The sequence below is a fragment of the Urocitellus parryii genome, chromosome 1 (genome assembly GCF_045843805.1).
Source record: "Urocitellus parryii isolate mUroPar1 chromosome 1, mUroPar1.hap1, whole genome shotgun sequence".
NCBI classification, from domain to species: domain Eukaryota; kingdom Metazoa; phylum Chordata; class Mammalia; order Rodentia; family Sciuridae; genus Urocitellus; species Urocitellus parryii.
Window position 1 is genome coordinate 78,613,393 of NC_135531.1, and position 14,153 is coordinate 78,627,545.

Genomic DNA, 14,153 nt, shown 5'->3' on the forward strand with positions numbered 1-14,153 from the left:
ACATCATCCTGACTGAATGCGCGGTGGGGCACTGATTTTACTCTCGCGTGTCTTCTGCGTTTGTTTATTGTCTGTCTTTGGAATGTCCGCTCCACAAGGGCGGGGCGGTGCTTTTCTGGCGCAGAGCCGGCCTAGCGGCGCCCAGGAACTGAAGGGCCTCCACGTTGGCTGAAGAAGTGAGCTAGCTTCGCGGTTAGGGAACGCTGCGGCCGCTGGCACTTCTGGAAGGGGCGGGGCGGGGCTCGCGCTGGCCCCGCCCCGGCCGCTCTTTCCCCGCCTCTCCCTGAAGTCCTCCGAGGGTTGAGCTGAAGCTTCGGGCTCCGGCCTCCCTGGCTCTTTCTGCAGCCGAAGCGAAAACCCGGAACGGCGGAGCGGCGCCGCCCCACGCGGCACCTCCCCGGCAACCCTCAAGGCCCCGCTGGGCATGCTCAGTCAACAGGGCCGCTTCAGCTCTCGGAGTAGGAAGCTCGGGCGCTCCGGCTATAAGGAGCCGCAGCGGGGGGGAAAATGGAGCCCTTCACCAATGGTGAGTGGACCTCGAAAACCGGTCTCTGGGGGCCTCGGTGGATCGTAGACTGTGGTGACACGCGGGGCCGGGCTACCGTCGTCCGATTTCCCACGAGGGCTGGGGGGCGGTGGAAGGGGGTCCGGAGGCAGCCTGCTGGAGGCTCGGGCGGCGGGTTTGGCCACTGGGGGCTGGCGTGAAGGTCAGCACCAATGCCTGCTCGAGGTGCGGCCACGACCCAGCGCTACTTTACACCGCCCAACCACAAAGTTTGGGCTGGTGCGCAGAGGAGGGGGCCGCGGGAAAGTTGGCATCCTGGCTTTGCCCCCGTAGAAGGCGGTGTCAGCCTCGACTCTCCAGCAGGAAGGATTAAACTGTGGCTGCCGCCAAACCCAACTTCTGCCGGTGGGTGAGGAGCTGTCCCCCTGTCCTTCAGCGAGTTGCGGGACTGACTTCTTTTAGTAGGGCGCGGTGGGGATGCGGGGCATGGCAGGGTAATTTCGTGGAAGGAAGGGAAACTTACGGGAAGATTTCCTCGCCCCTGCCGTGAGCCTGCGAAGTGCTGCCAGCATTGCCACTCTCCTGTTTATTTCTGGTGCACTCTGCAGGGCGATCACGCTTCCTTTCACTGACTCCTGATATTATCAGTTTTTCAATCAAGAACTCTTTGAATATGAAGCATCTGTCACGATAATATCACAATTTATGGCAGGTGTTAAAGCGGGAGCCTGTATCCTGAAAACAGCCACAGCCTTTTACCTAATGGAGTGAATAAATCCCACCCTACTTAATAGCTTTTGTTTGGACCAGAGTCAAAATACAGGAGTGAGATACCTGAACCATTTTGCAGCATTTGAGCTTATGGATTCCCCTTTAGGATAGAAAGTAAGAAAACTGCTAATAAGGGAGCCTACATACTAAAATTAGGGGATTCACTCTAGGTGACACGTGTTTTCCTGCGGGATGATTGGTTACTTCAGGTAGAGTATCGCATTAATAGGATACAAAAGTCTATACCTTGTTGAGTTAGTTCACCCAAAAGACAGATATTGTCCACTATATCCCAAACTCCAGCCAGACTTGTATACTTTGCTTCATTCATGGGAAGAACTATTAATTATATTCTCCTTATCCCTAATTCAGACTGCTTTATTCTACTGCCATCTTTCTGTCTGTACTGTTTAATTAGGCTTAATGATGATAACTTTAATTGTGAATTTTCTTTCATATTCAGGTTCTACCTGTAAGTGCTAAGGTTCTAAGAATAGTCTAGTAAAGAGTTAAGGAAGATATGAGCTGAAAGGAACAGAGACCATCTAGTATTTGAGTGTAAAATATGTATTAATACAGGTCATTAAGTCATTGTAAGTATTTCAAACGCCTATTTTTTATCCTAGGAATAATTGTATCTTCCATGTTTGTAGGATTTTAAATGTGACATTTCATCTAATTAAAAAAAAATCACAAGACTAAATCACTTATTTGATCAAGACTAATGCGAATTGTTTTACTGAACATTTACCTACAGGATTAAAATACATTTCCAAGTCTTAAAATTAATCTTCTCCCCTCAGAATATCTTACTCTAGATGTGAATAAATACAAATTGTTACAATTGGAAGGACAGTGGCAAAATCCCAGGGAAACAACAACAAAAAAGCAATACTTAAATTTTCATGTAGAAAATTGGATTTCTAATCCTTTTGTGTCTATTATCCATATTTTCAGAGTTGATGCTAGAGACAGATTGACAATGTATCATTTTGGTTACTGTAGTTTCACTACTTGGAACTTGAATGATCATTCTTTAGCAAGTAATATATAAAGTACAGCAAGAAATTATATGCTGGCAGTTTGAGGTACTTTTCAGTTTTTAGGTAGGTTTAATTCAAAACTTTGGAAGATTTGCTGTAGAATTTTCTAATATCTTCTAACATGACATGACATAATGGTAAATATGCTTATCTTTGTACTTAATTCTTTTGAATGCAGAAAATATGCACATATAATTTTGTCATCTGGGTGTTTTGTTGCAGAATAACTATTAGAATTTATTATTGAAGGATTTATCAAGCTTGGTATTGGCTTTTGTTACATGTTCATCCTCATTTAATAAAATCTTTACCACTTATGTTTTCTCATATGTCCATATTTAGACAAAGAGGTGTGGAAACTTTAGAACAGCTTCAGTGGTTCAGGACCACATATCTTTCAGTTAAAATCTTGTCAGTGGTTCCACCTCCTGACCTATAAATTTGTAAAGGAAGTGAATTTAGACATTCTGGCCTTTAAGATTTGTCTATCCAGTAGGGATTTCTGTCATTCCTCCATTTCCTGTCAAAAGTTGCTGCTCTCCCCAGCACCACACACACACACAGACAAAAGTTGCTGCTGATGTGGCTCATTTTCTTGGGTTCTGCTCTCTACCTGTTGATGATGAGTTCATTTGATGAATATCCTATGTTGTTAACATGTCCGGGTAATATGCTGCTACAACCTATATAACATGCGTGTTTCCAGAAAGAACTTATAAGGATGGACCTTAGGGTCGGGAATTCCCATTTGGTCCAGAAGATATTTTTGGCTTTGCCCTTGGAGAGGGACCGCTGACTGTTAAGCTGAAGACTGGATATCTAATTTGCCTTTGGATCTCTGGTGATTGTTTTATGGGGAGAGAGATTTAAGATTGGTTTCACAATAACTCTTGTGTCTATTAGGCAGGTAGAGGTGAAACTTTTAGGAAGTAGTGATTTATTCACTACAACCAAAAATTCTATGGCAATTATGTAGGTTTTTTTTTCCTCCCTTTTTGGACAGGAAAATGATACTACTAAATGAAGAGAAATAATTATTTGGTGTCTATCTTTGTCCTCATTTGCATGCAGGGTTGGCATATTTCAGACTAACTTAAATTCATATTAGGAAATGCTAAAGCCAAGGTTTACCTTCTGAATCTGATTGACAAGTTCAGAGGTTGGGCCTAGATATCAGCAACTTCATTTTTAGGATACTAGAAGTGTTCACAAGATTTGGAAACATGTTGATGAATAAATTTCCTGCTCTTATATAGGAGATATTTTGTCACTACTTCGTAGTTTTTAGTGTGATCTGAAGTAAATTTAGAGGTTGGAAAAGCATTGGTATTTGAAGAACCAGAATTGAAAAAATAATTTAAACAGCTTTATTTTTTTTCATAGGAAAATAACTGCCATAATTACCATATTGCTATAGCTTGGTATACAATTATATATTTTCTTATTTAAAAAAGTTGTTTTTGTTTACATTTTCAGATTGGTGTCCAGTTGAAAGTATTTTTCATTTCTAAAATGGAAAGTCTTGGCAATAAATTAGGTTTTTGTGGGTTATAAAGCAATATAAAATTGTAGCTTCATATGTATACATATATGTATGTGTGAGTATATATATATGTGTGTGTGTGTGTGTGTGTAGATATATAACATTCTACTACAAATTATTGAATTGAAAGAAAACCCTAATGAAATAAAAGCTCATAGTTTCTCTGTGTGATAGAATATAGGTTAAACTGTTTTATCTTTCTAAGTTTTTTATTTCATTTGTGGAAAATCAGACTACAGTAATTGAGGATTAGCATCATTAACAATTTAAGGCTGAGTTAGAAATTAGTGCAACTTTTAATTAGAAAGTAGTGGTAGAAACAGTCTTTGTTATTACTTAATACATTTCCAAGAGTGTCTTGAGACAAGATAAAAAACAGCATATTTTAGAAATAGTTGTAACCAGTGATTCTTATTTTTCTATAGGTGGTCTTTGAGAACTCACTCTGAAAGATACAGAACTAGAAAGAATAGTATAAAGAAATTATCATATGGAAAATAAGCAGAGGTGATTTCCTGGTTAGTCAGACAGACACCATCTTTGAATGCTCACTTACAAGTACATTTTCTGCTAGGCAGCAAAACCCAAAAAATGATAATAACAATAAAAAGCCTCAAACTAAAATGCAAATCTGTCATCAGACAGTGCTACCTAAGAGAAATGAACTGAGAGAATCTAGTTTTATTTTTCATGCTATAATAAAAATATGGAAATGTAGAAGAAGTTAAAAAAAATGAGGCGTTGTCCAAGATAGTGTTCTAGTGATGGAAGAGATGTAGAATTGTCTTTTTATAACCTGTTTATATAATATTTGTTATCAATAAGTTTCTATTTCTACTGACTTAGTGTAATATTCTTATTAGGGAACTGATATTCTTTTTTAAAAAAAAATAACTTCATTTTGTTTATTTAATTTGGTGCTGAGGAATCCAGTGACTCACACGTGCTAGGCAAGGGCTCTACCACTGAGCCACAACCCCAGACCATGGAAATTAATATTCTTATTAGCAGAGTTGTGACCCTTTCTGTGAAAACATTAGTAATTGAAATTCTATCAGAATTCCGGATAGAGCTAGATTAGGTCTGTGGTTCTTGGCAATTGAGGTGACAGTGCAGCCGTGTTCTGTCAGTTATCTCGTGTCTTGAAAGCTAGGAGTTGAGCTCATGCTACTTGGCTATAATACCGTGGGAGCAGCCAGAAAAAGTCCTTTTTTTTTTTTCTTTTTAAAAAATCCCTAGATATGTACCTTTTCTGAATGTTCACAGGAAACCCAGATTGGAAGTGGTGAAGTTTTTCGAACCCCTTTTCATGATATAGGTGCTTTTATATCTAGTAGCTTTTGTAGAGAAGGCTGCTCATTGTCCTAGTGTTTCTGAACAGAAATCTAACATTAAGATTCCTGAGCCCACAGAATGGTGTTAAGGAGTCCGTTAAAACCTAATCTGTTGTTGTAATCCATTTGTGGTTGTCCTAGAAGCACCTTTAAGAGTTCAAATCCTTCAGATATCTTTGGGAAAAATTGGTATTTGAGAGCAGAAGCTGTGATAAAGATGAAAAGAATGTAGAGATTTGGGAGTAAAGGAGGAAGCTGCTGGTCAAAGAGTTTTAAAATGGTCATGCCTTAAGCCTTGCAAGTCTTTGGTTTAAAAATGATCCTGCAATGGAGAGTAAAGACACTGTTGTATAGGGTTGAAAGATAGTCAGGGATAGAAGAGGAGAGGTAGGTGGGTCTGGTTGGATAAAACAAAATTGAGGAGTATGGGGATGAATAAGTTAAGACTGGCATTTGGATGCCCTGGCAGAAGAGAAAACATTTGCCAGGGATTTAATCATACTGCTTTCTTGCTATCCTAATCAGAAAAATAATAGGTTACTTATAAGTTACTTTCCTGAATATTTTATATTTGATTTCAAAGGAGAAAAAGTACAAAGAGGACTATAGACCCATCCACATTTTCCCACCCTGGTGGTAGTTGCTCACTGTTTTTATTGCCTGGTTTTGCTGTCTTTTTCACTGGTGTTTATGGTTGAACAATGAACCAGTTTTTTTTTTTCATTTGTTTTTGTTTATTCCCACCTTAGCATCTAAACTAGGAGGAAACCCAGTCATTTGCTAAATAAAATTCAGGTTTCTAAGAGAGTTTCAAAAAACAATGGAAAATGAAGTTTAATTGTAGGGAGACCCTTTGAAGTTCTTTTCCTTCTTGTGTGTATTGCTTAGTGAAGGTCCTCCTGGACATTCCATTTATTTCAAGAATGTTGTCACAGAAACAAAACTTGAGTCTGCTGTCTGGACTTCTCTAAATTGGGGGAATCCAAGTCTTTTTCAGCTCCACAGTGCTACAGGGGGAGGCTAAGCAATGATATGGGATAAAGAAAGTAACAAAAGTCTTCCTGGTGTTTCTGTGTGGAAAGCTTCTTTAGTGGAAGGGAACAGAAGAATGGGGAGTACAATGAGAAAAGGATTCCTCTGTGTGTTGAGTTTCTTCCTTCATTTTGCAGCAAATGATGGCCAGGGCTCTGCAGTGCTGTTTCCCAGACAACTGCCTCAGGTATCATTTAGTGTCATAGAGGAGATTTCTGGTGGAGGAGGAGGCTTTGAGCTATGGTGTTTCTTACATCCGAAACTCTTACTTTGTAAGATTTAAAACAACTGTCAGAATATTCATCACTAGAACAGCATTATATTATTCTAAAATTGTTCTTTAGAGGAAAAATGCATAAAGATTAATGGGAGTGGTTGGGGAGAGCTAAGGATAGAAAAGGTCTTTTTAAAGTTGATATTGGTGGTATGACTTGAAGAGAGAAATAGTGTACTACTTGTCCACGTTTAGTTGTCAAAAGGGCTTCCATCCATGGGTAAGTAAAAAAGGCTGTTACAGTCTGGAGTCTCAGTGAGAGCAACTGGTATACCCAAACTTACAGAGATCCCGAGTTTGGGTTTACATGCCCTTATATTTATCTGATCTTTGATGCTAAGCGCATCTGTCCTTGGGGCTATTGATATTGTCCTTTCAGTGTTTAGATTAGGTTACTAGATTAAAAACACAACTCAAGCTGAGCATAAAATATTGGGTACTTAGTCAGTGGGAATAAGAAATATATTGCTTTCTTTTTGTGTATGGTACTGGTAGGGAATTGAACCCAGAAGCTCTCTACCACTGAGTCATATCCCTATTCCTCACTACATCTGCTGTGTGTATGTGCGTGTGTGTGTGTGTGTGTGTGTGTGTGTGTGTGTGTATGTAATTCTCCTGTCTCAGCCTCCTGAGTAGCTGGGATTTCAAGCATGTGGATAGAAAGCAACGACTTCTCTTCTATGTCAGTACTGGCTTGAGAGACTTGGTAATTTCTGGTTGAAGGAAGGTCACAGGAAAAAAATTGAATGTGAAGAGGAGGGACTAGTTTGACTCAGTTTGATATACTTTGACTATACTTTGATAATATCGTATAATATGTTGAGTTAAATATAAATAAGCACACTTTAAAGCATGATTTAGCTTTGTTCAAGTTCAGGTGTTCATTGTAGTGGAGCACAGTTACGGTTTAATTAATTTGGGAAATAGTATTGATATAAAGAATTGACGAATGCATGCATAAAAGCTTTTTCTTGGGCACAGAATTAAATGAAGATGATTCTTGGTATAAAAAGATAGGATGGGGTTGTGACTCAGTGGTACAGTGCTTGCCTGGCACCACATAAAAATAAAATAAAGGAATTGTGTCCAACTATAACTAAAAAAAAAAAAAGAAAGAAAAAGAAAAAATATAAAAATGTGGTCACAATCCAAGCCTTTTGAGTAGTCATCATTAGTTTTTAAAAAATGGGTTAACGATTAGAAAACTGATCCTCAGTTGCAAATTGATGGGAAAGTTATTGCTATAGAGGTTTAAGTATGACACACACACACATACACACACACACACACACACACACACATACACACACCTTGGCTTATTGGTTTGATGAGTCAGATTAAAAAGTTTTTCAGAGAATTATCAGTAAAATAATTCTTTGTTCAAATTCATCTGAGATCAGGTTTGGAAAATGTACTCAACAATTGAGATATTTTCTAACAGATCAGCTTTCTGTATATACATTAAAGAGTTCTTATAGATTTCCTTTGTAGTGATCCTATTCAGTGATCCTTATTTTCTGCTAAAGAATTCACAGATATTCATTATGCCTAATGCCATATTTTCATTTTAAATAAGGAATTATGATAGGTTCAGATGTTCTTTGAAACTATATCTAGTTGATGGAATTAGAAATAAGTTTTTACCTTTAGATTTTTACAAAGGTATTTGCAGGTATACAGATTCACCTGTGAGATTAATGGGCATATTTATGTCATCACTGACAGTTCAGTTGCTTGTTAGGAAGTGCCCTGAGTATTATTAAGGACTGTTATACCTATATTAAGAGGAAGGATTTAAAATTATTTTACAAGATTAAGATTGTTAATTTGTTTGGGCACAGGTTTGATATAAACAACATAAATAATTTAGCCTAGAAAAAGAAAATTAAAACTAATTTGATATTTCTTAGCAAGAATATTGGCTGTCTCTTAAGTTAATTAAGTGACATATCTTTACATGGATTTTTATCATTATCATAATGATAATGATAAATAAAACAAACTGGGCATGGTGGCTTACGCCTGTAATCCCAGTGATTCAGGAGGCTGAGGAAGGGGGACACAAGTTCCAAGCCTCAGCAATTTAGCGAGGCCCTGAGCAAATTAATCAGATACTAACTCAAAATACAGAATTAATAGGGCTGGGGATGTAGCTCAATGATAAAGTTCCCCTGGGTTCAATCCCCAACGCTCCCCCCCCAAAAAAAAAAAGGGATGTGATACTTTCAAAAGTATTCACTGTGGTACACATTGTTGTGTTTTTTTAGTTTGTGGGATACCATGTTGTACTTGGTAACTTAATGGTTGTTGGAGATGTCCTAGCCATAATTTTAAGTAGAAGTCCTTCCTCTGTGGCATTGGCAATACTTTTGTCCTTTTGTGGCATTGACGATGTTTTTGAATGTCTATTCAGCAATAATTCAATGATGTAGTATAGCAAATTTTAAAATTTTCTCTTAATTCCATATTAATCCCATTATAGATTATGCATATATATGTAGACTTTTTTCTAAAATTTATTTGTAATATATATATAAACAATTTTTAGAAGATGTATGCTTGGGCTTAATTCTACTTTAATGAAACCAAAGAATAATAGAGTTCAAATTTAATTAATTTTTTTCTTTTTAAAACTTTTCATTTTTTTCTTATTAGATTTCTTCCTTTTTGCATCATGTTAATTGTTTGTTCTTCATTGTTTATTTTTGTCTTGTAGAATAATAGTTTGTTCTTGTTGCTTATTTTGTCTTGTCTTGGAAAACAGACTTTAATTAACTTTTCTTGCTTTGGAGGCAGTGTTGGGAACTGGGATCAGGGAAGAAGCATAGCGTGGAAGTTTTAGTACAGATTTTCTTTAATTTTTTTTTGTACTGGAGATTAAACCCAGGGGTGCTCAACCAGTGAGCCACATCTCCAGCTCCTTTGCCCCCCTTCTTCTTTAATTTTAAGACAGTGTCCCACAAAGTTGCTTAGGGCCTCACTAAATTGCCGAGGCTGGCTTTGAACATGGGATCCTCCCAAACTGCTGGGATCATGGGAGTGCACCACCCATGGCACCCAGTTTCGACACTGTTTTCAACTGCCTCCTTTTACAAACATTTAATTTTTTTTTACTTGTGCCCATTTTTCTTTTTAGAAATATGGTAGTATTTAAATTATGCCCTTCCAAATAGAATATGTTAAAATGTACCTTTATTGTATACTAAATTGTTTCAAACTCTGTTCTTAAATATGGAGTAAAAATATGAATGCAACAGGACCCCTGCCCTTGAGAAGCTTACATTCTGGCAGAGCTATTTTTTTTTAAATGAACTCACAAGTTAGTATACTCTTTTTGAAACCTGTCAAGCTAAGAATTACATGTCCCATCCCACAGTTCTTCCCTCAGATATATTTGATTTTGTACTTTTCTTTTTTCATCTTGGACATCTATCCATAAATCTACCTATTTCACTAGACTATTGCATGGTATAGCATAATGACAAAGAACAATTCAGACTGCTGCATTTAAATCATGACTCTTCACTCACTAACTATGATTTTTACTTAAGGATATCATAGGATGTTTTCATATCTTTAGTTAAAAAACTAAAATATACACAGCAGCTCAATTTTTTTTTCTGATATTAGTAGTGGTTAAGGTACATGGTAGTGTAAGCATGTTCCAGCCACACATGGTGAGATTTTGAACATTTGGGAACAAATGGTATTTATTGTATCCTAATTTAAAAAAAATTTGTTCCTTTCGGTTATACATGACAGTAGAATGTATTCTATGTTATACACATGGAGTATAACTTCCCATTCTTGTGGTTGTACATGCTTATATCCTAATTCTTGACTAAAGGTTTGAGGACAACATAGGAGGACTCTTTCCATTTTGTATTTACTAACAAATCATAAATGTGGGACACTTTCAAGAAAGTGTTGCCTGAGGATAGAAGAATCCTTCATTCCCACATCCAGTTTAATTTTGGCCTAGGTAAGTTTTTCTGGCCTTTTAAAGCAAATGTAATATATAACATCTCATTATTCACAGAAGTAGAACTTGTTTAATCTTAGATCTGGTATTAAATGTAATTTATCTGTTAGGAGGAGTTGAAATAGACCAAAAGGGTTAGTGTTCACATGAAGGTATAAAAATAAACGCATTTCTTTAACTGGTAACAAGGCTGTTTTCACAGGCATCAGGAATGCAAATAAAAGTACCCAAAACACAGTGTGTGCTGAAGTTCAAATCTGTGTTGTTATATTTCTTCACAGGAGCTGGTTTTACTAATGAATTTGTATTTTTGCTGGTTACTGTGATGCCCTCTTTATTGTTTTTTCTTAATGATTGTAACTTGGCTGTAGTTTTTGGCTCTGAGAATCTATTATGAATTGTGGCAACTTACCTCCCTACCTCCACCTTTCCATGAATCTCTCAATCATTTCCCCCCAGTCCCCCCAATTGATAATATTTTAACATATGAAACACAAAATCTAGTATTTTGACCAAAAGCAAAGTGAAGGATGTAAAAAACAATTGTTTAGTAACTATATGGGTGGATTTTATGAGAACAGAATAGAAGTATTCCTTACCTTGGACCACAGTTGATCCTGGGAAATCTAAGGATAGCGATTATATTTTCCCACAGGAATAAGCTGGAATCTACATTTCTGCCCAGGGATGTTCAAAGAAGGATAAATGTATGTTACTAAAGCAGAGGTACCACTTATTAGGACTCCATATATTTTTTGGGCTCCATATAAAGAACGTTTGTTCTTGTTCTCCCAGGAGCCATTAATTAATTATAACAGATAAAAACACAATTCTGTTTTCTATGTAGGTAGTGTCTAACATAATGTTTAATAGTATTAAATACTCAATGAATGTCATTCAAGATTAATAATACTTCAAACAACTCAAAAATAATGGTTCTTTTTTGGTTGTACTCCTAATTTGGAGGGTTTTCTTTCATTCCCTTTTCCAAGAACGATCAAATTCAATGCCTTTTTCCTTTTTCTATGAACTTTTGTATAGCAAATATAGTAATTCCAAATCATGTTTTTGGAACACTCCTATTCAGTGTTTATTCAACTTCCTTCATATATTTATTGGGTACTTTATTTCAAAATCTATGCTTTGTACAGAGAAGACAGTGCTAAATAAGACAATGTTTCTGTTTGAGAAAAAAGATGATGATGTAGTTGGAAAGAAGCTCTTATTCTGAAGAATTTTGAAAATTAAAATTGAAGAGTGACCCAACATTTTCCTTTTTCTATCTTTCTTATTTGATGCTTACTTTATACCTGGAGAGCTTTATGAATCTGAGACTTATGTTAAATCAGTTTCTCCTCTTATCGTGTTGCAGGGCTTTCTGGGTGACCTATATTGGAGTACTTTTCCCTATATTGGAAAACCACAAAAGCAGTTCCAAACCAATTGGATTTAGCTTTTTAAAAGGAATTTTCTCATATTCTACAGAGTTCACAAGCAGACATGAATTGGTCACACACATCCTTTCATGTGGCCTTATGAAAAGAGTAAAGGAGGTGAAGATAAGATTTGTCTGTCCATTGGGCAAGGCCAGGGAAAGGCAGGGCTCTCTATTAGTGACATAAAAGAATAATTAGTGTGACTGGTTAATTGCATAAGAACTAAAATATGAAAACATGAATTTTAGCCTGACCATAACGAGGAGGGGGGGAAAAAGAATGTCTTGATGTTGGAGGATAAAAATATAAAAATAAAATGATGCTTCAAGAAGAACAAAGCTTAAACATTGCCTTAGTGGCTCCATGACACAAATTATGCTATATGGTACTGGGAAGACATTGATTCACTCTTCCCTTCTCCCTTAAAAATTTTTGCATACTTTCCGTCCCTCCTTACTCATCCTATTTCTGAGGCGATTATATAGAATAGTACAGAGAGTATTGTATTAGTCTACTTTGGCTGCTGTAATGAACAAGGTGCCAGCATGGTAAGTTTCTGTGAGGGCTCTTCTCTTGCTAAAGATGCCTTCTTGCTGTGTCCTCACATGGCCCTTTCTCTGCATGTGTGGAAACAGTGAGCTTTGGTGTTCCTTCCACTTCTTATGAGACTACAAGTCCTATGGCTTTGGGCACTCCTCTTATGATCTCATTTACCCTTAAAGGGTTCTCTCTCCAAATAAGAGTCACATTCAGAGTTGACTTTGGGGGACTTCAAAAAATGAATTGGAAGAGGGGACACAATTCAGTCTGTAACAAGTCCCTTCATTTTTGGACAATTTGTTTCTGGAAATTTGAGGGTAAAGGTGACTGTATTTCTCTATAGGAACCTGTTATTGGTATTTGTGCTGGGAGATGCTTGAAGAATATGGTCATTTTTTTTTCTGGATCCAGGTTTTCAGGATTACACCAAACCTCTTGTCTCATTTAAGTACTGTTAGGGAGTGATCCAGACCTTCTATATTTATTTTCTTTACTTTGTGTATTTGCTCTATATGCTTTTTCAAGCAGTACAATGAGACTGGCATGCTCAAATAAAGATGTCTGAGGTATTTAGGAGTTTTTCTTTACCTTTGAAGGTAGAGTTGTACTTCTCAATCCCTTTTATATTTTTAATTATTGTGAATCCCTAAGAGATTTTATTTATATGTTATAGCTTTAGATTATTATTGTTAGAAACCAACACTTGAGAAAAAACTTTAAATTTAATTTATGTAAAAACAATAAAAAACCTTTTATATGTTTACATAAATAACATTTTTATGAAAAATTGTGCTCTATATATGTAATAAGAATTATAATGCATTCTGTTGTCATATAGAAATTAAAAAATTTACATTAAAAAAAGTTTTCCAAAACAAAAAGACAAGTGGGAAGTATTATTTTATGTTGTTGCAGATGTTTGGCTTATTAGAAGACAATTGCATTTTCAGATTTTCTTCTGCATTCAGTGTATGTATATCACCTTATCATGTAGCTGGGGAAATGCTGCCATACGCTCATAAGATAAAGGAATGAAAATTTAAAATAAGATGTTATTATTCTGAAAATATTTTTAACTTTGAAGACTCCCTAAAAGGGCATCAGGACTTCTAAGGGTACCCATACCACATCTTGGGAACTGCTTCTCTAAGTATTAAATCTACTGGGGAAGAAAAACTAGAAGTGCATAACAGGTAGGAAGTGGGGCTATTGGAATGGGTGACAAGTTTCTCGGGATAGATGTACATCCTGAGGCAGAAATGCTCTGGCCAGGCACATCTGACAAGCCATGTTATCAGATGTCTTGCTTATTCAAGGATTTCAAAATCATATATTTTAAACTTGGGTGTTCTAAAGTGGGAAGGACATATGTTTCTTTTAGTTAATTGTCTTTTTAAAAAGGATTTTTATCCCTATTTCTGTTTATCCAAAAGATTTTCAACAAGCTGCTCCTTTTCAAACCACATGACCAGACCTCCAGCTCGCACATCCTAGAGATATATCATTTAGCTTCTTAGTTGTTTAGTGATTTCTGGACTTGTCTTAATTTTAATGAAATAAAAACTTATATAGCTAAGTTCAATTTTTTTTTCCCCGTACTTGTTCTTAACTAAGGATACAGGATGGTATAGAGTTCTTTGTCCCATTCTTGCTCTACCATAGAATGATCTAGGCTTTTTTTTTTTTTTTTTTT

General features: G+C 36.6%; 1 protein-coding gene across 1 annotated transcript in view; it reads left to right on the top strand.

Moving 5' to 3' along the window:
• The window catches only part of Lnpep (leucyl and cystinyl aminopeptidase), an 89,975-nt gene continuing 75,822 nt past the window's right edge, over positions 1 to 14,153 (top strand). Inside the window, exon 1 of the mRNA XM_026385915.2 lies at positions 1 to 526. Within this exon, the coding sequence (XP_026241700.2) occupies positions 508 to 526 (19 nt within the window). The 5' untranslated portion in view covers positions 1 to 507. The remainder of the gene's footprint in view (positions 527 to 14,153) is intronic.